General features: G+C 41.8%; 1 protein-coding gene and 1 long non-coding RNA gene across 2 annotated transcripts in view; both read left to right on the top strand.

Moving 5' to 3' along the window:
* Nucleotides 1-2789: 2789 nt before the first annotated feature.
* On the top strand, nt 2790-24819 carry LOC115420417 (aggrecan core protein-like). The gene is given in 23 exon segments (XM_030135652.1): nt 2790-2869; nt 4076-4459; nt 6577-6747; nt 7500-7544; nt 7547-7630; nt 7799-7804; nt 8472-8551; nt 8554-8637; nt 8639-8724; nt 8726-8763; nt 10803-11031; nt 14370-14594; nt 15616-15743; nt 15816-16112; nt 16391-16501; nt 16827-16967; nt 17800-18215; nt 18294-18816; nt 19797-19955; nt 20973-21055; nt 21303-21447; nt 21580-21762; nt 21982-24819. Coding segments are annotated over 23 exon segments (3774 nt in total). The 5' UTR covers nt 2790-2793; the 3' UTR covers nt 22062-24819.
* Nucleotides 24820-25023: 204 nt separating this feature from the next.
* The window catches only part of LOC115420617 (uncharacterized), a 3570-nt gene continuing 1286 nt past the window's right edge, over nt 25024-27307 (top strand). The window contains exons 1-2 of the long non-coding RNA XR_003935572.1: nt 25024-25442; nt 25738-27307. The exon at nt 25738-27307 is cut by the window's right edge and continues 1286 nt beyond it. This is a non-coding gene — a long non-coding RNA (uncharacterized LOC115420617). The remainder of the gene's footprint in view (nt 25443-25737) is intronic.

Here is a 27307-nt window from a genome sequence, read left to right as displayed (position 1 = left end):
CTGTGTTCCAGTCCTGGTTCAGTTCTGTGTTCCAGTCCTGGTTCTGTCTCTGTGTTCCAGTCCTGGTTCAGTTCTGTGTTCCAGTCCTGGTTCTGTCTCTGTGTTCCAGTCCTGGTTCTGTTCTGTGTTCCAGTCCTGGTTCAGTTCTGTTCCAGTCCTGGTTCTGTCTCTGTGTTCCAGTCCTGGTTCAGTTCTGTGTTCCAGTCCTGGTTCTGTCTCTGTGTTCCAGTCCTGTTCTGTTCTGTGTTCCAGTCCTGGTTCAGTTCTGTGTTCCAGTCCTGGTTCTGTCTCTGTGTTCCAGTCCTGGTTCAGTTCTGTGTTCCAGTCCTGGTTCTGTCTCTGTGTTCCAGTCCTGGTTCTGTTCTGTGTTCCAGTCCTGGTTCAGTTCTGTGTTCCAGTCCTGGTTCTGTCTCTGTGTTCCAGTCCTGGTTCTGTTCTGTGTTCCAGTCCTGGTTCTGTCTCTGTGTTCCAGTCCTGGTTCAGTTCTGTGTTCCAGTCCTAGTTCTGTCTCTGTGTTCCAGTCCTGGTTCTGTCTCTGTGTTCCAGTCCTGGTTCTGTTCTGTGTTCCAGTCCTGGTTCAGTTCTGTGTTCCAGTCCTGGTTCTGTCTCTGTGTTCCAGTCCTGGTTCTGTTCTATGTGTTTTGTGCCAGTTCAGACGTTCAGACATTTTCTAGAAACAGAACTGAGTCAAACCTGACTCGTGTGGAACTGTAGGTAAATGATGGTTGGAAAAAGTGCTGGAGCTGAATGAATGAATGTGTGTGAGCTGTGAGGACGTTTCCTGTTCCCACAGAGCAGCTTTCATTCCTGTTTCCACAAAGACTCTGCGTCTGTTTTCACCTCCGTTAACGGTGTTGACGTCACGTGGAACCAGATGAACTGTTTGTTTCCTAGATCACATGGAACATGAAGGAGTCAAACACAAACATCCAAACACTTAACGCACTGTTCACCCGACACGTCAGCCCTTCGACTCAGCAGATTCATCCAGTTTTATTCTGATTTACAGATTATTTAGTCTGGTATTCCTTTGTTTATTCAGATTTAACCCATAAAGACCCAAAGCTTCTTCTACGACAGGTTACAAGTCTTTTTTTTTTTTTATATTTATTCATTCATAATTGATTTATTGCCATTTATTCTATTATTATTCTCTGTATTTCTGTGTTTTTTCCATATAAATCCTTTATTTTTCTATATTCACTGATCATGTAGATGTTCATAAAAGCTCAGATTAAATGTATGTTTTATTATTTTAGAAAGGGAGAAAACTGAAGAAAAGGGGACTTTTTTCAACAAAATATATCATCAATCGAACATAAAACAAGCGTCTTCATTTACTGTCACTGAGCCAACTCCATGGGTTTTACTGGTGAATCAGTGTTGTAGAAGATGATGTTACGGCATGACACTCAGCGTGGACCCAAACGCAACGAGACCCAAATGCAACGAGACTCTTAGGTTCAGTGGTTTAAGGGATTTATTTAACGAAAATTCAAAAGTACAAAAATGGATGAACAAAAAGAGGAAGCACGTGTTTTACATAAACCTAAAAAACCCCTAGTGAACTAAAAGAGGAAGTACAAAGTACTCCATATTAAACTAAAAAGCCTGAGGCAGATAATACATGGAACTAGATTCAAGATGCTTAACGCTGGGAGGTCTTCATAAGAAAACAGAAATGACACACTGACAACAGCCAAAGGGAGAGGGGAGAATATATAGGGAAGGTAGGGATCACAAACAGGTGTGGGCAATTACAGGAGGAACACCAGGTGCAGGCAATGATGGGATGAGGGAAGACAAAGACAAGACTGACAGAGTGCAAACAAAACAGAAGGAGACCACCATCACCGAAACAAAACAGGAAGAGACAAAAACCAAAACCCCAAACTAAATCAACATAAACGTCACGCATGACAGATGACAGTGTTTCCACAGTAACTACAGAGCCTCTGAACGTCCAAATATGGTCATATCTGATGACCATGAAAAGATAAAGAACTGTATTTTACACCACATTATTGACGTGGATTAATAGGATTAATGGATCACAGGAATTAAACAGTTTAGATCAGTAGATGGTTTAGGTTAAAGGTGGACGTTTGGGTCTGTAAGGGTTAAGGTGGACGTTTGGGTCTGTAAGGGTTAAAGGTGGACGTTTGGGTCTGTAAGGGTTAAAGGTGGACGTTTTGGGTCTGTAAGGGTTAAAGGTGGACGTTTGGGTCTGTAAGGGTTTAAAGGTGGACGTTTGGGTCTTTAAGGGTTAAAGGTGGACGTTTGGGTCTGTAAGGGTTAAAGGTGGACGTTTGGGTCTGTAAGGGTTAAAGGTGGACGTTTGGGTCTGTAAGGGTTAAAGGTGGACGTTTGGGTCTTTAAGGGTTAAAGGTGGACGTTTGGGTCTGTAAGGGTTAAAGGTGGACGTTTGGGTCTGTAAGGGTTAAAGGTGAACGTTGGGTCTTTAAGGTTAAAGGTGGACGTTTGGGTCTGTAAGGGTTAAAGGTGGACGTTTGGGTCTGTAAGGGTTAAAGGTGGACGTTTGGGTCTGTAAGGGTTAAAGGTGGACGTTTGGGTCTGTAAGGGTTAAAGGTGGACGTTTGGGTCTGTAAGGGTTAAGGTGGACGTTTGGGTCTGTAAGGGTTAAAGGTGGACGTTTGGGTCTTTAAGGGTTAAAGGTGTTTATTCAGATTCAAAGGTGTTCATTCTGGTTCTCCTCAGGTTTAAAGGTGTTCACTGTGGTTCTCCACATATTTAAAGGTGTTCATTGTGGTTCTTCTGTGTCTGGTCCAGGTCATGATGAGTCCTCTGTTCCTGCTTTGCCTAACTCTCCCTTTCATCTCTGCTACGCTCTCGTCTGAAAAACACCACGGTGAGTAAACTAACATTAATCATCAGCAGATAAATGGAAAGTCAGACTCCTGTTCCTCACTACTCTGAAACCTGGATCGGATTTTTATTCATTTATTTTTTTTGCACAGTTCAGTTCTTCTTATGTTATTTAATGTCATTGTTTGGACCTTGTTTCATGTTTTATGAGTAATCTAAAACAAATCCAAGCCTTTTAAACTGAAAGGACAGCAGGATTTGACCTTGACGTATTTTCTGCCTTTTCTTCCACACTCATACTGTCGCCCTTAAAGTTGGAATCATTTTATTTCCAGACACATTCCTCTTTTTCTACACACCACTAATCACCTTTGAACAGGTCACATTTACACTTTATCACAGTCATTTCATGAGAAGTTCTACAAACACTTGATGGGAACGGTGTGTAAAAGTAGGAATGATCACTACATGGGGTCTTTTAGGAACGTGCTCCAGTTTGTTTAAATACATGATCCTTTTTATTTGGATGGTTTTAGAGCTGTACTGTGCTTAAGGATGGGTTTATGTTGTCATTCACTGGCAAGAGGAATTAGGATGAATTATGAATCTATTATTATTATATTACTATATAGGACAATATAGAATATTATATGTATTTATATTACATATGTATATTTGTTTTTGTTTGGTTTTATTGTTTGTTTAGTTTGTTTTTTTTTTAGTTTTTATTAATATCTGGTATTAATATCTGGTAGGATAAGTTGCAAATGGGTATTATCATATTAGTGTATATAGGAAAAAGGATGTGTGATATTGTTATACTATTATTATTATTATTATTATTATTGTTATTATGTTGATATTCATACAAAATAATAATTGCTATATAGTGATCATAAGGAATAGAAATTAGGGATAGGAGTACATAAGATTTTACCTCTTCCTACTCCTTTTTGAGCATGTATAATTTCATTTCATTTATTTATTGATATTATTATTATTTATTACTGTTTTATTTGTTTATTTTTGTTTGCTTATCAATCATTTATGTACCAGTACTTATATTTTGTTGGTTGATTTTTGTTTTGATTTCACTGCTCGACATGTTCGAAATAAAATTTCATTCATTCATTCATTCATTCATTCATTCAAGATGTGTCACAAAATGATCCAGACTGTTCCATGTGCATTCCTAACCTTGTATGTTTGTAGACCTCATGCATGTGTGCGTTGCCGTTGTCTCCTTCAGATGTGGACGGTACTCTGCGGGTCAGCATCCCTCTGGAGTCGTCTCTTCGTCCTCTGCTCGGCGGTAAAGTCGTAGTTCCGTGTTACTTCCAGGACAACACGGTGAACGACCCCGGAGCCCCCACCGTGGCCCCGCTGTCCCACCGCATCAAATGGACCCACGTGGTCAAGAACAAGGTCAGCACCATCCTGGTGGCGTCGGAGGGGAAGGTCCAGGTGGAGACGGACTACCTGGACAGAGTGACCCTGGTCAACTACCCCCTGGTGCCCACCGACGCCACCATGGAGCTGACCGAGCTGCGCTCCAGAGACTCCGGAACCTACCGCTGTGAGGTCATGCACGGCATCGAGGACAACTACGACTCTGTGGACATCCAGGTCCAGGGTGAGACATGGAGGAGGCGGAGCTTAGGAAACCAAGTTGGATGGCATTTGAAGGGCTATATCTACACATGTTCGACCTTTGGCGTGTTATTCAACAACATTTGATCGCGTGTCAATAAAGGTTATTATCGAAAACTAACAAAATGACGAAAACTAGAATTGTAAAAACATTATCATTAACTGAAATAAATAAAAACTATAATTAAAAGAAAAAAAACAATAACTAACTGAAACTGTATTGTGTGTTTACTAAACTAACTAAAACTTATAAAAAACATGGATAAAATTCCCTTCGTTTTTGTCTTTGTCAATGTCAGATTGATACAAGATCGATTTATTTCCCTCAAGCAATTTTAGCTGCTGGCACCGTATGATATTTAAGGGTCCGTCACTTGTGTTCACTTGTGGTTTCCAGTCGTCTTCTGGTCCCCACTCTACCTGGAAACATGGAGACTAAAGTTGGGAGAAAGCAGCAGAGTCCTGTCTGGGATTTATTTGAATACGACGACAAAGAAGAAGAGAAAAGAGACTAAACTAAAACTAAACTAAAACTAAGCATTTAGAAAAAAACAGAAACTAATAAAAACTAGCAAACCTGCTCTAAAAACGAATTAAAACGAACTGATTGAGAGAAAAAAAGTCAAAACTAAATAAAACTAAACTATCATGAAAAATCCAAAACTGTTAGAACCTTGGGTCCGTTCCAGCCCCTGGAATGAATTTACAAAGTGCAAAAATTCCACAGTCCAGGCTGTGGAACTCATTTTAGTGTCGGTTCCACATCCAGACCAATCTGATCTACAGTCCAATAATAACAGCAGAAGAACCCACAAAAAAGAATGACTGCAGATTTACTACTGGGTTTGATGTGAAAAAAATAATATTACATTATGGCTATAAATAATGACAACTTCAAATTTTTGTCTTTGTTTTAACATAACATAACATTACATACATACATAACATTAAATTATGAAAATATTTACATGTACAAACTATCCTGTACCAATAAAATGTGAATAACCTGAACAAATATGAACAACCTGAAATGTCTGTAGAAAATTCAGCCCAATTTGAACTCTTTTCTTCCTGTTCCTCAGTGTTTAGTGTCTTTGTAGATCTGATCCATAATGCACATGGACTAATGAGAAGTGGAGGCAGAGTATTTTAAAATAGTACTTATTTTTCTTAAGAAATTTCAGTTTTTTCGGGTTATTCATATCTTTTTGTTTGCATATTTTATAATTTTAGTATTTTCATAATTTAATGTGGTTTGTTTTGGTTTTTTTGCACTTAAAACAAAGACAAAAAGTTGGATTTGTCATTATTTAAAGGTTATTCTGTTGTTATTTTCCTGGTTTGGTCTCACCTGCAGATCAAAATCAGGCTGAATGTGGAAACCTGAAAGAAAATGAGTTGAGAGCCCTGAACTAAAGTATTAAGTAGTCTCATAGAGTTACTGATAGTGGCAAAACGAGGTAATTCAAAGTGCTTTACAGAGGCATAGAAACACATAAAATTACATAGAAAGTGCAGAAAAGTTGCTCTGCTGGTGGAAAGCACCGCCCATGGGGTTACCCACCTCGTCGTGAGTACAGTTCGCTCCTTGCACACTTTGAAAGAGAAAGAGAGAGAGAGACTATCTATCTATTTATCGCTCTATGAAAAAGAAACTAAAACAACTCAAACTTGATCTGGAAAATGGTCAATGGTGTCCATAAGGTTCCATCTTTAATGCACATTTGTATGTTTGATGTTTACATGTTAATATTTGAATGTTTCTGCCAACAGAAAGTACACTGTGCCAATTATTTTATTTTATTTCTTTATTTCAAAATACAACATGGTTAAATTATTTCAGTGTGTGCATTAGTACTTTTTGAACATTTTGAGCACATTTCAATAATACCGCGAAAATAATGATAACCGTGATAATTTTAGTCACAGTAACAGTGATATGAAATTCTCATATCGTTACATCCCTACACCTGTGCTTTTTAGCCCATCCAGCGTGGATTTAAATGCTGACATAGTATTGACTGTTTGGAGCAGAAAAAGGTGCTGAACTGGTTAATTAGCACTCTTCAGACCTGGTTCTGTCGGTCCTGTCTCTTCCAGGTATTGTGTTCCACTACAGAGCCATCTCCACCCGGTACACTCTGACCTTTGAGAAGGCCAAGGCCGCCTGCATCCAGAACAGCGCCTCTATCGCCACGCCAGCTCAGCTTCAAGCCGCTTACGACGACGGATACCACCAGTGTGACGCAGGATGGCTGTCGGACCAGACCGGTCAGGTACCGGCCCAGCTCCAGAACACTGGTGACACTAGGGTCTGCGTTCAAGTAAGCACAGGTGGCAAACATGTGTGTCCGGGGGCCAATCCGGCCCACCAAAGGGGTCCAATTTGGCCCGTAGGATGAATTGTGAAATGCAAAAATTACACTGAAGAAATTAACAATCAGTAGTGTAAAAATCATTTTATTTCAGGTTCCATACAGATACATGTAAACCAATTAGATCTCAAGTGGGTCAGACCAGAAAATACTGTCATAATAACCTATAAATAACAACTGCAGATTTTATCTTTGTTTTAGTGTAAAAAAAAAGTAAAATTACATGAAAATGTTTACATTAACAAACTATCCTTTTACAAAAATGTGAATACCTGAACAAATATGAACAACCTGAAATGTCTTGTAAATGCAATTTTATCAATATTATTCCCGTTACTAAATGTTTTGCGTATTTATATTTGTAATGTAAGTTGTAATGCACGTGTGTAAATGATAAAACTGATAAACTGAGGCAGAATATTGTTTAAAACGCCACTTTTTTTTGTTAAGACATTTCAAGTTCACGTTATTCAGATTTTTAAGGAAATGATGTAGATATAAGCATTATCATAATATAATTTTACTTTTTTCACTGTTATTATTTTACTGGTCCAGCCCACTGAAGATCAAATTGGGGTGAACGTGGAACTGAACTAAAAGGAGTTTGAATTAAAGGTTCAGATCACATCATGTACGCTGTGTTTTCCATCAGGTATCCCATCCATGAACCTCGGGAACGTTGTTTTGGAGACAAGGAGAACTTCCTGGAGTGAGAACCTATGGAGTGAGAGATGCCAATGAGACGTATGATGTGTACTGTTTCGCTGAGAAGATCTCAGGTATATTTATCTGAACAACATCTACAAATACCTGACGAACACCAACAGAACAGAGCGTTTACACACAGGACACATCTGGTTTGAAACAGTTTACATGTCTGAATAAGAAAACAGAGGCCAGACAAACTGGAAAAACACTAACACAACATTATACCCATCACACTACAGGGCAAGGTTATTATCATTAACAAAAACTAACAAAATGACGAAACTAGAATTGAAAAACAGAAATAAATAAAAACTATAATTAAAGAAAAAAATGATAACTAACTGAAACTGTATTGTTTGTTTAAAAACTTACTAAATGGATACAAATTATGGCTAAAATTCTCTTTGTTTTCGTTTTTTTGTCAATGTTGGATTGAAATCGATTTATTTCACTCGAGCAATTTATCTGCTGTCACCATATGATATTTAAGGGTCCATCACTTGTGTTCACTTGTGGTTTCCAGTCGTCTTCTGGTCCCCACTCTAGTTGGAAACATGGAGACTAAAGTTGGGAGAAAGCAGCAGAGTCCTGTCTGGGATTTATTTGAATATGACGGAGAAGAAGAGAAAAGATATTAAAAAAAAAACTAAAACTAAACTAAAAACTAAGCATTTACAAATAAACAGAAACTAATAAAAACTAGCAAACCTGCTCTAAAAAACGAATTAAAACGAACTGAATTAGAGAAAAAAAAGTCAAAACTAATAAAACTAAACTGTCATGAAAAATCCAAAACTATTCTAACCTTGGTCCAATGCTGAACTACAGGGGAGTCTGTATGAGTTGTCAGTGAAACGGTAAAGTTTTTTTTTTGTGCTCATGTTCCGGTTCATCTCCTTCCTCAGGCCGGAGTCTTCTACTCCACATCTGTTGAGAAGTTTTCCTTCTATGAAGCCGCAGATCAGTGCACAAAGCTGGGCGCTCGTCTGGCCCAACCACTGGGGAGCTGTACGTGGCCTGGAAGAACGGTATGGACGTGTGCAGCGCCGGCTGGTTGGCTGACCGAGTGGTCCGCTACCCCCATCAACATCGCCCGGCCTCAGTGTGGAGGAGGGCTGCTGGGGGTCCGGACCGTCTATCTGTTCCCCAACCAGACCGGATACCCCTACCACCGACTCCAGATACGACGCCATCTGCTTCCAAGGTACAGTAAAGTCCACACAGCATTAGGGTTCACCTAAGATGGCTAAGGGGCTGCGCCATTAAGAGGGGCAAAGTTCAACAGATCTTCTACTGCAGGGGGGGTCAAACTCATTTTTTTTCCACGGGCCACGTTCAGCCCAATTTAATCTGCAGTGGGCCGGACCACTAGAATAACAGCATGACAGCCAGTAAATAATGACAACTCCAAATTGTTTTAGTGGAAAAAATAACATTCAATTATGCCAATATTTACATTTACAAAACTATCCAAACAAAAAAAATATGGATAACCTGAAAAAAATGAAATTTGTTAAGAAATATAAGTACAGTTTTATCAATATTATGCCTCAACTTACCATTTATACATGTGCATTAGGGCTGGGTAAAAAAAATCGATTTGACTCTGGTGTGAGGAAGGGTGGGGAAAACCCCTCTGCTGGAGGTCCTCCCAGCCTCAAACTCAAACCCGCAGTGTGAAGGAACTGGCTGCCCGAAGGTTCTCCGAGGCAAGTTGCGGAAGCCGGTTGTTCTTGGAATATTAACTTGGATCCATACTGTCACCTGTGGCTGAGTATGGAGTCAGAGGAATAGTAAAGCGACTAAGTCAGACCGCTATGCTACCCCCCACCCCCCAGCCCCGCTCCGACCAACAGTCACGGAGCACAACCCCACTCCCGCTCCAATCACAGAGCGCACCCCCCCCCCCAGTGAGTAGAAGCCAGCAGCCATAAAACACAATAAAGATGACGAAAAAGTCCGTTCTGAGCCGCTGTAGAAAACATGGACATGTTTGTGTCGTGTTCATTATTCAGAGCAGATTCAGCCTACTTACTGCTGAAATGTCATATTTATTTTCTTTCTAATATCAATATTGATATCAATATTGATGTGTTGCTTGACTGTGGGTAGTCAAATAATCAGGTTACAACTCAAAATTGTACTTCGGTATCACTGAATTAATCTGAATCAATTAATACTGAAACGAATCAATATCGGATTGAATGAATTGAATCGCGATTAATCGTTTCAGAACCTTATGAATCGAAGTGGAATCGATTATGGAAATTGGCCATGATACCCAGCCCTAATATGCATTACAGATGAGATCTACAAAGGCACAAAACATTTAGTAACAGGCAGAATATTGTTCAAATTGTGCTTAATTTTCTTAGACATTTCAGGTTGTTCATAGTTGTTCAGGTTATTCACATTTTATTGTTAAAGGATAGTTTGTTCATGTAAATATTTTTCATAATTTAACTTTTTTTGCACTAAATCAAAGAGAAAAAAAAGGTGTTGTCATTAGTTATAGGTTATTATGATGTTATTTTTGAGTTCAATGCCCTAACTTGCTCCTTGCAAATTCATCCTGCGGGCCAGATTGGAAACTTTGGCAGGCCGGTTTTGGCCCCCGGACCGCATGTTTGACACCTGTGTTCTACCATCTACATGGTAAATCTTCCTCACTAAAAGGAAGTAAAGCTGTCATAAAAATGTAGTGCAGTAGAAGGTACAATATGTACACTGAGATGTTGGAGGAGGACAAAGATACATTTGCATAAACTGCTGGAAATACTCAAGTGTATGGAGCCGATTTAGGGCCATAAGTTTGTATGTGAAAATATAAAATTTGAAACTGAAAATTTAAGTTTCCATCTTGAATTTTGAAAAAAATTCATTTTCATTTATATTTTTTAATATTTGAGGGTTTATTTTTTTTAGTTCCATGTTTTATCTTTTCAAATTCAGATCTTATTTTTACGGTTTCAAATCTTTATTTTTCACCTTTCAGATCTTTTTTTCGCTTTCAAATGTGTTTTTCAGTTTCAGATCTCTTTTTGGCCCTGATGGGGCATGGAGGGCGTGGCCTCAAATGAGAGGGGCAAGGAAAACTTATGACCCTAAATCGGCTCCATACAAGTGCCTATTGTTTGTTTTTCTATTTCAGGGTGTACTAACAGGTAGTGGAGGTTTTATTTTCAGAATGTATCACAAAAATGACACATACCCTGAACTCTGTGTTGTCTTTCAGCTGGTGAGGGACGAAGGTGCCGTCCCTCAGAGGACCACCCCGTTCCCAGACATCATCCACCAAACCCACGGCCACCAGCCAGTCCCTACCCCGGCCTCACAACCCCCTCCTGGAGGAGAGGAGGTCCGACATGGAGAGGTGGACACCCTGTCACCTCTGTGCCGTCCCACCAAGTGTGACCGACTCCTACTCTGGAGTGACCGCAGTGGGACCGGACGTCCACATGTCCCCCGACAGGTCAGTTTATCATGGACAACCCTCACAACATATTGTTACAAACCCGAAAGTCCTGTGGATATTAGAGGATTTGTCAAGAATTAGTCCCTGAATTATGGTACCAACTCACACCTGCAAACATACCAAATTCTAATCCACCAAAAAAACCATAAATCCAGTCTTTACTTTCCACCTTATGCCGCATTTCCACTACGTGGTATCGGCTCGACTCGACTTGACTCAACTCAACTCGGCCTTTTTGCGTTTCCATTATGAAAAAGGAGCTGGAATCTGGTACCCCGGTACTAGTTTTTTGGTCTCACTCCGCTGAGGTTCCAGGACTGGGGACCAGATACTAAAAGTTGACGTATAAACTAGAGGTCGACCGATATGGGTTTTTTCAGGGCCGATACCGATTATTCGTAGTTAGAGGAGGCCAGTAACTGATATTTGGAGCCGATATTCATTTGCAGTAAAAGTGTAAAAATTTGAATAATGCAAACACTGAACTTCGTTTAAATGCCTAAAGCATGTTATTTAATCAAACAAATAGAAAATAATAGCTCCAGAAGTGCATGGATTTCCTAGACTCAGAACCATTTCTTTTAAAGTTGAATAAAGCTAAATAAATAGCTCCCTTAAATTTTTTCCACAGTAAATAAAGTAAATTTAAATATAACTGTAATGGCCTATCTTTGTTTTAAGTTCAAACACAACACAAATACAGGGAGACTCTTGTAAACTCTTGGGCCACATGCTGACATCTGCTCAACTCATCATGCTTCATTTATTACAGCATTTGGGACGCCTTAAGTTGATTCATTATTAAATTTTATATTTTACCATGCGATAGCAGGGACCCCTGTCATTCAAAACTATGTTGCTACATTATTAATGATTAATCTGACAAAGCTACATAAAAAAGTATAATAGTGGCTATGAGTGCGGTTAACTCTTTCGTGCCACGGGCCGATCAGATCGGCTTTGGAGAACACGCCACATTTGTGTACAAACAACCATCCACCCCATTTCTTTCTCACATTTCGATGGCGTTCTTTCTGTGTCCCCCTTTTGAGACTAATCAGACGGGAATTTGAGGTCACGCGACCGAATAATATTTTTATGTCTTTTTAATGTTTGGTATTCTCCGGTGTTTCATCAGAGGGAGCCCTCCATGCCGGGGGGCGGCTGTGGACGCCGGGGGCTGTGGCGCCTTCTCTCACTGGGGTCCGCTCCTTTCTGGTGGGTGGGGGTCCCAGTTGGCCCTCTCCCACTAGTTGGGATGCGGGGCTGTGTTGCTGGTGCCTGGTCGCCGGGGTCGGCGGCTGCATCCTGGTGCGGATGGCTCCCTGAGACAAGCGCCTCCTAAACTGATGTTTTACTTTTACTTGTACATTTTGTTCTGGTCTACCCGTGCTCAGTCAGTCTTCTTAAGTATGTGGTGAGCTTGTGGGTTTGCATGTATATATGTGTGTGTGTGTGTGTGTGTGTGGTGTGTGTGTGTGTGTGTGTGTGTGTGTGTGCGGGTGAGTGGGTGGGTGGGGGTGGGGGGCGGTACTGATTTTAAACTGATATGTAAAGCACTTTGTGCTACAGTTTTAATGTATGAAAAGTGCTATATAAATAAAGATTATTATTTTATTATTATTATTATTATTATTATTATTATTATTATTATAAATTATGCAAATTACGATCAATAATGAATCGGCTGCGTCCGGTGCGTTTTGAATCTAATTAGTAATCGGTCGGATGTTACCGAGCGGTTTCCTGCAGGATTCTTCAAATATTATAAAAACGACGCGAAATACTGAAAAACGGCCAAATTCTGTGGCACTTTTAAGGCTTATTAGCCCCTTAACTGTCTGGCACTTAAAGAGTTAAACTCCTGACAGAACACAAACAGCCTTTAGGGCTTTTATGAGCACACACAGGATTTAAAATGTTCCACCATGTTCAGATAAATCACTTCTGAATTTGACTCTCTGTCATCTTCACTTTAATTTTCAGATCATAGGACTAGAAAGCTCACAGTGACATTAGTAGTTGTGAGTTGTAGAGTTCTTCATTTGACTTTAACCACAACACACACTATTACATTACATACCAACACAGTCTCATCCCAAATAGTCAGAAATCGACACATGTGGTCAGAGCCCCACAGCGGCACTATTTGACGCGGGGGGGGGGTTACTCCTTCCATGTCGAAATCCGACGCGGAAGGGGTACGCACCGCAGAGAGGTGAAGGTTTTCTTATGTGAGAAGCTCCGGAGAGAAAACCACGTGTCAAAGGTAAATGCAGAAAACTCTTCTGAAACTGGACTAAACATCCCTGTGCTCTACATCTGATAACTACTACTATGTTTCAGAAGAACGTCACAGCAGAGGAAACATTAGCGGCCGCTCTGCTAACTCAGATGACCTCCTGACATGTCTGAGAATTAGACTGCTGATAATATGGAGATGGAAACAGTCTGTGAGAGACAAGCATGTGTGTGGGATTAAGAGAGAGCGCCTAAAAAACTCAGTTCACCTGTTTTAGGGAAGCACGCTGAGGTGGAGTCTGAGGAGCTTCTACCAAGAACATGAGTTCATCAGTCTGGCTCTAAACGCTCTGCAGACTACGGGTTAGTAATGGAGAAAATGTATGTAGAACACAGTCTCATCCCAAATCAGTCCCAGTCTGTGTGTGAGGACAGCTTCAGCCTCAACCAATCAGAGGGCGCAGAGGTGACAGTGCATGGGGGGGGGGCCTGCATCTGAGCCGAAATAACCCAGTTTTAAATTGATTTCTAATATCGACCTGTCAGATTATAAAAAGGCTGATACCAATATACATCAAATTTCCAACTATCGGCTCCGTAATCGGCCCGGCCGATAATCAGTCGATCTCTAGTATAACACTGCAGACCACTGATTGGTCAGAGAGTCGTCTCTGTGACCCGCCGTTTTACAAAAACAGATGCGGAAGTTTACAGTAAATACAGCGGTGGGTTAATCCACATGATGACAGTCTGTAAAACTACACCATAGTTTGTCCAGGGGGGTCAGATGTAAAAATTCAGCATGAGCTTGACGAGACAACACGCAACAAGCGAGTTTATCAGCAACTCTGAGCAGACGACATGGAAGTAACCATACCACATCGCTATGACGAACAAGGTACTGTAAAGTCTGTAGTATCTGTAATGGGAACGGTCTCCAGGAATAGGACCTGGTACCAGAGTTGATCCGAGCCGGTTCCATGAAGTGGAAAACGCGGCATTAGAGTCAGCATTGCCGTGAGTCCTCCCATGCAGACCTGAGCACTGATCAGTCATCAATATCAATAAAGTTTTAACTGAGTAAATAATGGCAGTTTAATGAATAAAATACCTGTTCTTTCTTCCCTCTCTCTTCTGTCCTCAGGTGTGGTGTTTCACTATCGACCAATCACAGGTCGGTACACTCTGACCTTTGTGGAGGCTCAAGAGGCGTGTCAGAGCGTTGGCGCCATCATCGCCAGCCCTCAACAGCTTCAGGCCGCCTTCGAGAAAGGACTGCACCAGTGCGACGCCGGGTGGTTACGAGACCAGACTGTCAGGTAAAACCCACTGTGTACAAAATATAGAAACCCATGGCGCCAATGGGGGGGGGGGGGGGGGGGGGTGGGGTGACCATGACAAATTCGTGGGGCCCATAGAGCAGTGGAGGGGGTCCAGTGGATACAGGCTAGAAGTTGTGAATATTTCATGTAAGATCCGTTGTATAAGAGAGGAATAGAAGTCAGGAGTCGGACGTTGAAAGCAAGTTAAGTTTCATTTTTGTTTTCATGCTTGCGTAAGTGACATTATGTATGCACCACAACCCCCACATACCCCCCCTTCCAACATATCTACAAGATGCTGAATTTTATGAAAGGGTCCACAACGTTTACCTTTCATGGAGCCCACAATTGGTAGTGGTGCCCCTGGTAAAACATACACACATACAGTTTGTATAAAACCACCTACAAATACTTGTAGAACACACTAATGCCACTTTTCCACTACATGGTATCGGCTCGACTCGGCCTTTTTGCATTTCCATTACAAAAAAAGGACCTGGAATCTGGTACCCGGTACTAGTTTTTTGGTATCACCTCCGCCGAGGTTCCAGGACTGGGGACCAGATACTAAAGGTGACGTATAAACACTGCAGACCACTGATTGGTCAGAGAGTCGTCTCTGTGACGCGCCATTTTATAAAAACAGATGCGGAAGTTTACAGTAAATACAGCTGTAGGTCAGTCCACATGATGACAGTCTGTAAAACTACACTATGGTTTGTCCAGGAGGTTCAGACGTAAAAATTCAGCATGAGTTTGATGAGACAACATGCAACAAGCGAGTTTATCAGCAACTCTCTGTGCAGACGACATGGAAGAATCATGCCGCATCGCTATGACGACCAGGTACTGTAAAGTCAGTAGTATTCTGTAATGGGAACGGTCTAAAGGAATAGGACCTGGTACCAGAGTGGAGTCGAGCCGAGCCGAACTGAGTCGAGCTGGTTCCACGTAGTGGAAACGTGGCAATAGATGCGGCAGGAAGTTTAGTATTTCAAATTGTGCCATCCCCGTCCAGGTATCCCATCGTATCTCCCAGAGGTAACTGTGCAGGAAATCTTCTTCAATTTCCTGGAGTCAGATCATACGGTCTGAGGCCGGCCTTCGAACGCTATGACGTCTTCTGTTATGTGGACCGTTTGAGAGGTAAGACCCCCATCTAATGTACCCTCCCATCTGCTTTTATGTCTGCCTAACACTTGCTCTGCATCCGTCCAGGTGAGGTTTTCTACACCAGTGACTACGACAGTTTCTCATACGACGAAGCCGTGCAGCACTGTCAAAAACTGAACACCACCCTGGCCACACCTGGTCAGCTGTACGCTGCCTGGAAACAGGGTCTGGATAAATGTAGGCCAGGCTGGCTCCTGGACCGAAGTGTCCGCTACCCCCATCACCACAACCCAGAACCCAGTGCGGAGGAGGACAGGTGGGGGGTCCACATCATCTACGCCTTCCCCAACCAGACGGGGTTTCCAGACGAGCACTCCCGCTACGACGCCTACTGTTACAAAGGTACAATGATCAATTCAGATGTACGATCCCAGTTTCAGAGGTACGGGGGCGGTTCCAGAGCTATGAAAGGAGGCATATTAACTATATGTCAAAGACAGGACAATACACTGCTGCACAGATTAAATTATTTTATTGATCAGAGAGAGAGTACAACTGTAGTATACATTTAATAAACATTTTGATTCAGTTTAACAATGTAATATAAGCACCATTTATGTCAAAATTACAAGTTTTGTAAATTATGCTGTAACTTAAATATTGTGTGTTTTATTTTTCAGCTGCACCATCACTCATTCACGTTGAAAATGACACCAGTGTCACCGTGACGACAGTAAAACAGGAAGTTGATCCCAGGACAACTGTTGTACCTGATCACTTTGTCTCGACTGGTGAGTCTCCAGTGTTTGACTGTAAAATCTAAGGTTTTAACTCGGACATCGGCAGTACTTTGTAATTAAAGGTAGAGATGTCCAGAGTGGATATCCCATGTTTTTGTTACTATTTTATTAATATTTTACTTACTTACTTACTTTACTTATTTTCTTGTTTGTGTTTCTTGTCACAGAGGATCTTTTAGTTATTTTTTGGCCAGGACCTTGACCACATGTTTGAGTTAAGAAAGAGGCTGAAAGAATGAACTAAACCAAGTCCCACATCGTGTATGTTCTCAAAAGCTCCTGCTCTGATCAGGTTTTGTGTTTCATCTGTTTTTAGTTCAAACAACAACACCACCACCACCAACAACAACAACTGTGAGCTACAACGACACCAAGATCCATGTAAATACCACTGAGATAGAAGAGGAGGTCATTGGCAAAGCGACGGCACCGACTCAGGAACACATGGCTCCAACCAGTGAGAAACTAAACACAGTCAAATAACTCAAGACTGAAGAAAACTAATGACCTGTTAATGATGATGCATCAATCATCAATCACTTTATTGACATTGAATTGGATTAAATGTTAGATCTCAGGAGGAAAACTCTGTCTGTTAACCATACGTGTTAATATGCTGCCATCATGTATGTGTCACCACAAGGCTCTATGTTGGGATCCAAGGTTATTGTTAGCGAAAACGAAATGACGAAAACTAGAATTGAAATTAACATAGCCATGCTAAATTAATTTTACTTTATTAAAGTATTTCTATTTTACATTACATTTTAGATGGACATGTTCTTACTGTGCTTTATTTGACACTTGAACTCACTGAATGTAGTACTTATCTAGTAGTCGACAGGTAATCTCAACCTAACCCCACACTGACAAACTAGAATATTTTTTCATAGTAAAAACACAGTTATGCTGCTGTGAATTCAGGGCTTGTACTTATAATACAGTATTTGTGTACTGTAGTATTATAAAGGATCTGAAAACACCAGATATTTCTTAAGGGCCTTGATCTGTTTTCAAAACAGAATTTATTCTTATTGATTCTAGTAGGATAGACTTTGAAATACTGCCCCCTATTGGTTACTGCAACAGCTACCTCATAATCCTCACTGCAAAACAGAGGAAATCTTGGCACCTTGTTTGATTGTAATATAAGTTTAGATCAGTATCATACAAAACCTGTGAAAGTCTGCTTTTAGTTAAAGAGCATGTCCAGAATTCAAGACGTGGAGTTTTAAAGATACAGCCACTGTTTTACACGTTGTTGTTTGTTTTGTTTTTGTTTTTTACAGTGTTTCCTTCAGTGTTTCCCTCAGTCCAACCTTCAGTCCCAGTTGATGTGTCCGGTTCTGGTTCTGGTTCTGGTTTGGCCGAACCCTCAGCCAGTGGTGACGGTTCAGGGGAGTCGAGCAGTTCCGGCCCCAGTGGTGACGTTTCTGGTTCAGGACTTGACGTGGTCTTCAGCGGCCGTCATGACCAGGTTTCCGGTGTGGGGTCAGCCTCTGGAGGTCCACAGGAGGCCGAGGGAGGGAGCGCCGTCATCTTCTCATCTGGAGAACAAGGAAGTGCATCTGGATCTGGGTTCCAGTCTGGGTTCAGTGTGTCTGGATCTGCCAGTGGGGATGTCAGTGGAGAGACTGAAATCCTCCTGGTGGACCAACAAATGGAGAAACTGACCCAAACACAGACAGAGCAGGAATTAGGACAGGTACAGGACTAAAATGTCAGTACCATGCTACGGAAGAGTTTTCAGTGTCTGTAGGTAACTGAGTCTGAACTTTTTCAGGGGAGTATCGAGACCAGCGGTGTGTCTGGATTTGGATCAGGAGCTGAGTCTGGATCAGGCTCTGGTGGGTTTTCTGGGGTGTTGCTGGTGGACCACAGTTTGACGGACCGCACAGTCCACCCATCTGTAGAGCAGGAGGTGTCTGGGTACCGTCCTTTGGGATCAGGACTCCACAGCGGTTTTCCCAGTGGTTTTCCCTCTGGAAGCGGTTCAGTTTCCGGAGACATGTTCCAGCATCGTGGTGATGTGATCTATATCACAGACCGAGACCAGGACCTGACGGAGGTGACGGTGCGGCCAGAGGAGCGTCAGCCGGAGCAGGGTCGGGGGGTGGTGGAGGTGAGCGGCGAGGGCAGCGGGTCAGGGGTCACCGGTGAACAAACAGCCAGCACCGACCAATCAGGAGAGGAGGAGCAGGACATCCACACCGTGACCCAGGATACAACCTACACCAGTCCAACCACAGCTCCATCTGTGTCTCTGGCACCCCCTGCTGTGGTGGAGCCGCCTGCAGTTGCAACAGGTGCAGGATTATTTCATGTGTTAAGGGTTAATAAATCATTAACGTGAAATAAAAATGTCACATTAATGGAGCCACAGGCGTGGGATCATGTATGAAGACAAAACACGAGTAGACAAGTAGAAAACTCACATATTTATGTGACAAAATATACGCTGCGTTCCAGGCTGGTTTTTGAGCCCGTAAGTCACGACTTCAAACCACGACTTTGTAACGTTCCAGGCAAGTCACACCAAACTGCCTGAGCACAATGAACTGTGATAGATAGATGTAAACAAACCAGCATTCTAGACCATACATTATGTTCATTTATAGTCATTTCTATTGCCAAAGGTGTTTGTTCTTTGCTTGTTTGAGGAAAACAGAGGAGGAAAAACCATGCAGAAGGCAAGAGAAGTTGTTCTACCTTTTATGTCATTTGTATATTTGGATACATATTTGGTATTAATTTAGTCTTGCACTCATTGGACTGAAAACTAGCTAATGCTAGAGCAGCAGCTGATTATGCAGAACATTTGCAGATAATGTCAGAGCAATACCTTGTTTTAATAAACAATCTGCATAAACACCACATCCGTGGGTGGGTGCCATTGCTACATGACGTCAGAACTCAGAACGAGGAGAACATGGATCTAGTTCACGGGTGGGAAGTCACAGGTTTGACTGACATTCCAGTGCATTTACACTGGTAGAAGGTTGGAAAAACACCAGTTACAGGTGGACTGGAACGCAGCAATATTCACTGAGATTATAAAGTCACTTGCATGAAAAAAGTAACATTTTCTGACATAATTTTACAAGAAATGCACTTAGATATTTTGTGGTACCAATACTGTAAAAGAGTTTGGTATTCTCTGAGGTTTCTGCGGTAAATCTATAAATAAAAAAATTAATCATGTAGGAGATGAAAACTTCTACGCATACAGGAAACACCAGAGGGCTGTGCATTAGACTCATGTATGTGGTGTGTATGTCGTATGTAGCAGCACAGACGTGTGCCGAGGGCTGGATGGAGTTCAGGGGCAGCTGTTACCTGCACTTTGAAGAGAGAGACACGTGGTCGGAGGCAGAGCAACGCTGTCAGCAGCTCAACGCTCACCTGGTCAGCATCGGCTCCCAGGAGGAGCAGCAGTTTGTCAACTGTGAGTACCATCCACACTAGGGGTCTCAAACATGCGTCACGGGGGCAAATGTGGCCCACCAAAGGTTCCAAATCAGCCGTGGGATAAATTTGATAAATTTGTCAAAGCTGTGGAACTCATTTTAGTTCAGGTTCCATATACAGACCAATATGATGTACAGTCAAATAACAGCAGAATAATCGTCAAAAATTAATGACTCCATATTTTGTTCTTGGTTTAATGTGAAAAAATATTACATTATGTCCACTAAATAATGACAACTTCAATTTTCGTCTTTATTTTAGTGCAAAAAAATAACATTAAATTATGAAAATATTTACATTTACAAACTATCCTATAACAATAAAATGTGAATAACCTGAACAAATTTGAACAACCTGAAATGTCTAAAGAAAATTCAGCCCAATTTGAACTCTTTTCTTCCTGTTCCTCAGTGTTTAGTGTCTTTGTAGATCTGATCCAGAATGCACATGGACAAATAATAACTGGAGGTAGAATACTGTTAAAATTGCACTGATTTTTCTTAAGATATTTCAGTTTTCTCAGGTTTGTAAAGTTTATAAAAGTAACTGTTTTCATAATTTAATGTTTGGTTTTTTTTGCACTAAAGCAGAGTCATTATTTATAGCTTATTATGTTATTATTTTACTGGTCCGGCCCACTGGAGATCAAATTGGGTTGAATTTGGCCCCTGAAAGAAAAGGAGTTTGAGAGCCCTGATCCACACAGGCACAGGGTCAGTGATTACACCTATGGATGGCTTCAAATTCATCATCAAAATTCTTCAGGTTTCTGTTCATGTGGATGCACAGTAGACTGTCAGTGTGAAGCAGGAGTTAGACCAGAATGAATGCAGCAGTTCACAGTCCAGCAGGTGGAGCTGTGGTCTATAGCATGTATAGTAGTAGTAGAGGTCCTGGGACCACAGACATGGACAGAATGAACGTCTGATCGTGATGTTTTCAACAGGAGGTTCATATTCTGGGCAGACTTTCACTGTGGGTCTCTGTGTTTCAGCCAACGGTCAGGACTACCAGTGGATTGGACTCAATGACAAAGATGTCCAAAACGAGTTCCGCTGGACGGACGGCAGTCCTCTGGTGAGTCCAGCTCTGGTTTTGGTGGTCCAGGTTAGGATTACCAGGGCTGATAAGAAAACCTGAACATGTATCTACATTTCTGTTTGAACTGAAGTCATGAGAGTTTGAACAAGATTGAAGTTTGTGATTCTAATGACAAATGATGAAGTCTTCAACAGTTCTCTCTCTGTAGCTGTTAATGAACTTTACGTTTCATTAACTCTCTGCTGATGACTGTTGTGTTTTATTGTGTTTTAAACGTGTTCAGACTTTTATGAACTGGAGACCCAACCAGCCTGATAACTACTTTGGGACTGGTGAGGACTGTGTGGTGATGATCTGGCATGAAGGAGGACAGTGGAATGACGTACCCTGCAACTACCACCTGCCCTTCACCTGCAAGGCCGCCCCAGGTACTGGTCTGAACTGGATCAGGTTCAGGTCTATGCTCAACCAGGTTCAGAGTTCTTCTCCAACTTCACCATCAACTTGTTGGTCATTGTTTATTGACATATTGTTTGTCATTTTCTTCCGTGTCCCATCAGTTACATGCGGATCTCCACCTGAGGTGGAACATGCCCGTCCACTCGGCGGCAGCAGAGATCATTATCCTGTTGACTCAATAGTCCGTTATCAGTGCGACACAGGCTTCATGCAGCGCCACCTTCCTGTCATACGTTGCATGGCGGATGGGCAGTGGGAGGAGCCACAGGTTCAATGTACACAAGGTCAGTGTAGACCCACAAGTGGAAGTTCATGTTGGTTAATTCTGTCTGTTGTGTCTGATTTGATTGGAAGTTGGAATGGTTGAATCATCATCACTTTGTACTCACATGTATTAATAAATTAACATGCGGTTCAGTTTTCCATTGGTGGGACATTTGAATAGATCTGTTTATTGATATGTGACCCGTATTTGACCAGTTTTTATATTTTCTGTCCTGCAGGGAGCGCTGACAGTAACCGGCTACACAAACGATCTGTCAGGAGGAGTAAAGGCTTCAGACAGGAACAGAGGAAGCTCTGAGCAGGACTGAAACACAAAGGACCCCAAACCCCCAAAACATAGAGTGGACGCCGCTGTCATTACTCAACCAAAAACACACCTGCCCCTCTGTACATTCACAAACACCACAACATGTTGGATGTGTAAGTTGTCATTTGCCCAGGTCATTGTTCATCCTTAGCATGCTTCTAAGTTCAGCAGGAGGTGATTTATTTAAAAGGTTTTGTCTCTCATCCAAGAGACTTCATCAGTTCAGTTTAATGGTGGGGGAAAGCAGACTAATTATAAACCTGTAGGGGTAGTGGTCTGTGGTCATTTGTGGGTTTTGTGTCTGAGTTTCAGGGTTATTTTGAAAAGGTGGATCGTTGTCCAAGTCTTTTGGGCGTGGGGATGCTTGACTGCTCTCAGGTGAGTCCAGGTCTGACAGATTGCTTGTTAAGAATTACTTAGGGAGGCTGTTTGAAATAGTGGCAGTGGTGTTACTATGTGTGGTGGTGAATACAAAAGGATCCATTGGTCCATGTGGGTTGGTTTCCTGTAAATGTCTGTGGTTAATACTTTCTCACTTGGTTGAATGTTGCAGTCCAGGAAAGGCAGGCTCTTATCATAGATGTTCCTGTGTGAACTTGATCTTATGGTCCACTGAGCTGATGTGTGTGGCCAAGGTGTCCAGGTCTCCTTTCCTTATCTTGGTCAGGTGTCATCCATACACCTGAACCAGTGAGTGGGGGCTGATGGACCAGTATTTCCTTTTTGATTCTCACCACCAACTGAAACACAAATTGGAAGTCATCAGAAGCCTCAGTCATAGAGCAAAGGAAATCCCTACAGAGGCCGATAGGAAGAACAAGGAAGAACAAGAAGCCAGGGAGGCATTGAAGAGCTGTGGCTGCTCTAACTGGGCCCTCCTCAAAGCCAAGGCACCAAGAACCCAGAGGCAACAAAAGATGGAAGAGCCAGAAAAAGGAGAAGGCATCATCATTCCTTACACAGCTGAAGTCTCTGAGAAACTCCAAAGGATTTTCAACCAACACAATATCAAACCCACCAATACACAGAGACGTGTTCTAGTTCATCCCAAGGACAAACTGCCTAAGGAGAGGCAGAGTAACATGGTATATGCTGTTCAGTGCAGTGGCGAATGGACCGACCTATACATTGGGGAAACCAAGCCCCCTCCCCCCACGAACACGTGACCCAGCACAGGAGAACATGCACCTTATGACAAGACTCTACAGTCGACCTTCACTTGGAAGAAAAACGACACTCCCTTGAAAACCACAATGTCAGAATATTGACCAGACAAGAGAAAGGGTTTGAGAGAGGAGCCAAAGAAGCCATCTTTGTAGAAGTGGAAAAACCTTCCCTGAACAGACGTGTTCAGGTTTGTAAATCTGCTGTCCCTCACCAGCAAAATGAAGCGGATGAGAGACGTAATATTTTCAAGAACAAAACCAGTCCGGCTGAACATCGAAAACTACCAAGGATGAATGATGACCCAGACAAATGAGAACTTACACAGACATTTGGGACAGACCCCCTGTGACAGGAACCCAAATGGATATCCAGGAAGCTGGCAGACTTCAGAAACCATCTATGTTTCAATCTGAGATGTAGAAAACAGAAAATAAGTCCCAACAGCAAGGCTGCACAAATTAATGAAAAAAAGTCAGATCAACTTCACCATCAGTGTGGACTGACAAACAGGACAGAAGAAATACTAACTAAATTAACCAACCTCCTGCCCAAGGAAATCCTCTCAGAACTTTCCAGATTTACTGAAAGGACACAACTTGCCAAACATACCAAGAGTAAGGACAGACAGGTACATACATTTCTGCCATTACGAAACAGAGAGCTTCAGCCATAACAAACAACACAGCTCAGATAGACTGTCAGAAGCAGTGGGTCAGAAATCTGTCAGAATTAGTCAGAAGACTTAACTTTGCTGTAACCCCACAGACTGCTGTAAGGGGTTAATCTTATCACAACTACGGAGTCTGTAGACAACAAGTTTGCGGACACAGAATAGAGGCTAAGACTGCAGTTGGTCTTCACTTGGAAGAAACAGGACCTTCCTTTGATGACAGCAATGTCCGAAAATTGGCCAGAGAAGAGAAGGGCATTGAGAGAGGAGTCAAAGAAGCCATCTTTATACAAGTGGGAAATCCATCCCTGAACAGAGGTGGTGGTCTGGGAGACTGCTTATCAAAAACTTACACCATTTTAAACAGCCCCCCCCCCCCCCAAGCAATTCTCACCGAGCAAACTGTTACACCTGGACTCACCTGACAGCGATCAAGTCCCTCCCCTGAACGACTTGGACAGCGACTTCCCCTTTCTCAATGACCTTGAAACTTAGAATCACATTTCTATGTACCCGATACTTCGGGTCGTTAACATATGGGGAAAACAACCTACACAGACCACTCCCCCTACAGGTTCATAAGTCCATTTCTACAGGTTTATAAGTCCACTTCTACAGGTTCATAAGTCCATTTCTACAGGTTCATAAGTCCACTTCTACAGGTTTATAAGTCCACTTCTACAGGTTCATAAGTCCATTTCTACAGGTTCATAAGTCCATTTCTACAGGTTTATAAGTCCACTTCTACAGGTTCATAAGTCCATTTCTACAGGTTCATAAGTCCACTTCTACAGGTTTATAAGTCCATTTCTACAGGTTTATAAGTCCACTTCTACAGGTTTATAAGTCCACTTCTACAGGTTTATAAGTCCACTTCTACAGGTTTATAAGTCCATTTCTACAGGTTTATAAGTCCACTTCTACAGGTTTATAAGTCCACTTCCTCTACAGGTTTATAAGTCCACTTCTACAGGTTTATAAGTCCACTTCTACAGGTTTATAAGTCCACTTCTACAGGTTTATAAGTCCACTTCCTCTACAGGTTTATAAGTCCACTTCTACAGGTTTATAAGTCCACTTCCTCTACAGGTTTATAAGTCCACTTCTACAGGTTTATAAGTCCACTTCTACAGGTTTATAAGTCCACTTCTACAGGTTTATAAGTCCACTTCTACAGGTTTATAAGTCTACTTCTACAGGTTTATAAGTCCACTTCTACAGGTTTATAAGTCTACTTCTACAGGTTTATAAGTCCACTTCTACAGGTTTATAAGTCCATTTCTACAGGTTTATAAGTCCACTTCTACAGGTTTATAAGTCCACTTCCTCTACAGGTTTGTAAGTCCACTTCTACAGGTTTATAAGTCCATTTCTACAGGTTTATAAGTCCACTTCTACAGGTTTATAAGTCCACTTCCTCTACAGGTTTGTAAGTCCACTTCTACAGGTTTATAAGTCCATTTCTACAGGTTTATAAGTCTACTTCTACAGGTTTATAAGTCCACTTCTACAGGTTTATAAGTCCACTTCTACAGGTTTATAAGTCCATTTCTACAGGTTTATAAGTCCATTTCTACAGGTTTATAAGTCCACTTCTACAGGTTTATAAGTCCACTTCTACAGGTTTATAAGTCCACTTCTACAGGTTTATAAGTCCATTTCTACAGGTTTATAAGTCCATTTCTACAGGTTTATAAGTCCACTTCTACAGGTTTATAAGTCCACTTCCTCTACAGGTTTGTAAGTCCACTTCTACAGGTTTATAAGTCCATTTCTACAGGTTTATAAGTCTACTTCCTCTACAGTTTTATAAGTCTACTTCCTCTACAGTTTTATAAGTCCACTTCTACAGGTTTATAGGTCCACTTCCTCTACAGGTTTATAAGTCCACTTCTACAGGTTTATAAGTCCACTTCTACAGGTTCGTACATCTGCTTTCCCCCACCAGAAATTAGAACTAATGGAGTCTTTTGTATGAGAGGTGAAACATTTTCAAGAACTAAGCCAGTCCAGGTGAACTTCAGAAACTGCTTTGGACCACAATAACACATTAACCCCGTGTGAGTGCGTCATGTAAGGACAGGACTCTGGGTGTCACCTCAGTGTTAATACTCTGTATTTATAGCTATGATCCAGAAACATGATCTAGTGCAGAGCAGCGCTGCACATCATGTTAAATTAAATCTCCGACCGTGAATGAAGAAACTTGGAGGTGACACTCAGAGTCCAGAACAGAAGCTGGTTCCTCTGAGCTCATTTTTACAAACATTTTAGTGTTTCTTAGTGTTTTATTTTTTTGTCTTAGACTCTGAGGACAATGTGCTTTGACTGGTGTTGCTGAAATGATGTGACAAACGAACACAGTGACTCTCAAGCTGATTAGCCGTGATCCCTGAAAACAGACCACCTAAACATAGGAATATGTCATTCAGTGTTTTCGTGGTAGCGGCCGGCGGTTTGAGAAGCACCAGTGTCAGTTATACTGAGATGATTGTGCTGTTCCATGTGATGAGTCGAAATCCAAGTTCTGGACACAATTAAAGTCAGCAGATGAGGATTGAAACAGTCAGCACTCATGCACTTTTGGGAGTGGTCAGTCAGTTCTAAATCCAGTGCACCTTAAAAACAAACAGTACAGACATCGGTGTGACACTGAACTACGGGAGGACGCTGCATTCACGAAAGACGACTAAACAAGATGACATGACTCATAAACATGAGGAAAGTTCAGCCTAGTTGTCAGTCACCACATAACATGTCCTTCCTAAAGTTAGGTCTGAGTTTATCAGAACCTGACACTGACAGAAGTGATTGGAATCTCCATAGCAACCGTACAGACACTACTCGACCCCCTGCCTGTTAAACTGAACCTCCGCTGTTGAACGGTACTAATACTTATGGTGATGGCTAACGAGGCTGAACCTTTGTCGTACTTATGGGATCAGATGTCGTATCTTTTGTGAATGTGAGGTGGTTGGTTCTGAACAGACTGGTTTTAGTCCAGTTTAACCCTCGGGTCACCTGTTCTGCTGGTACAGGTTCATACAGTATTAGCCTCTGTACTGATTCAATGAGAAATCTTCTACAAACAGCAGGATCTGTCCACAGGAAACCCAGAGCAGACTGCTCAACTGTCCCATGTCGGAGCTCGTGTCTTTGATTATTAAAGGTAGACTCACAAACTAACAGGTTTAACAGCAAGATGGGGTTTGTCATGTGACCTGAAAGGTTTATTGAGAGAAAAAAGCTGTGAAAGTGACGCAGGAGCCTGAAGTCCAGATAGCTGAGGTTTGTGCCGTTTAACTGGATAAACATATGACTTTTTAGATTAAACATCTTCATTAATGCAGTTTGTAATCTTATTTCATGTCAGAGGATGGAGCGCAGTGATGTGAAGACA

This window comes from Sphaeramia orbicularis, chromosome 6, assembly GCF_902148855.1.
Source record: "Sphaeramia orbicularis chromosome 6, fSphaOr1.1, whole genome shotgun sequence".
Lineage (NCBI taxonomy): Eukaryota > Metazoa > Chordata > Actinopteri > Kurtiformes > Apogonidae > Sphaeramia > Sphaeramia orbicularis.
This window is presented reverse-complemented; position numbering and strand designations above follow the sequence as displayed.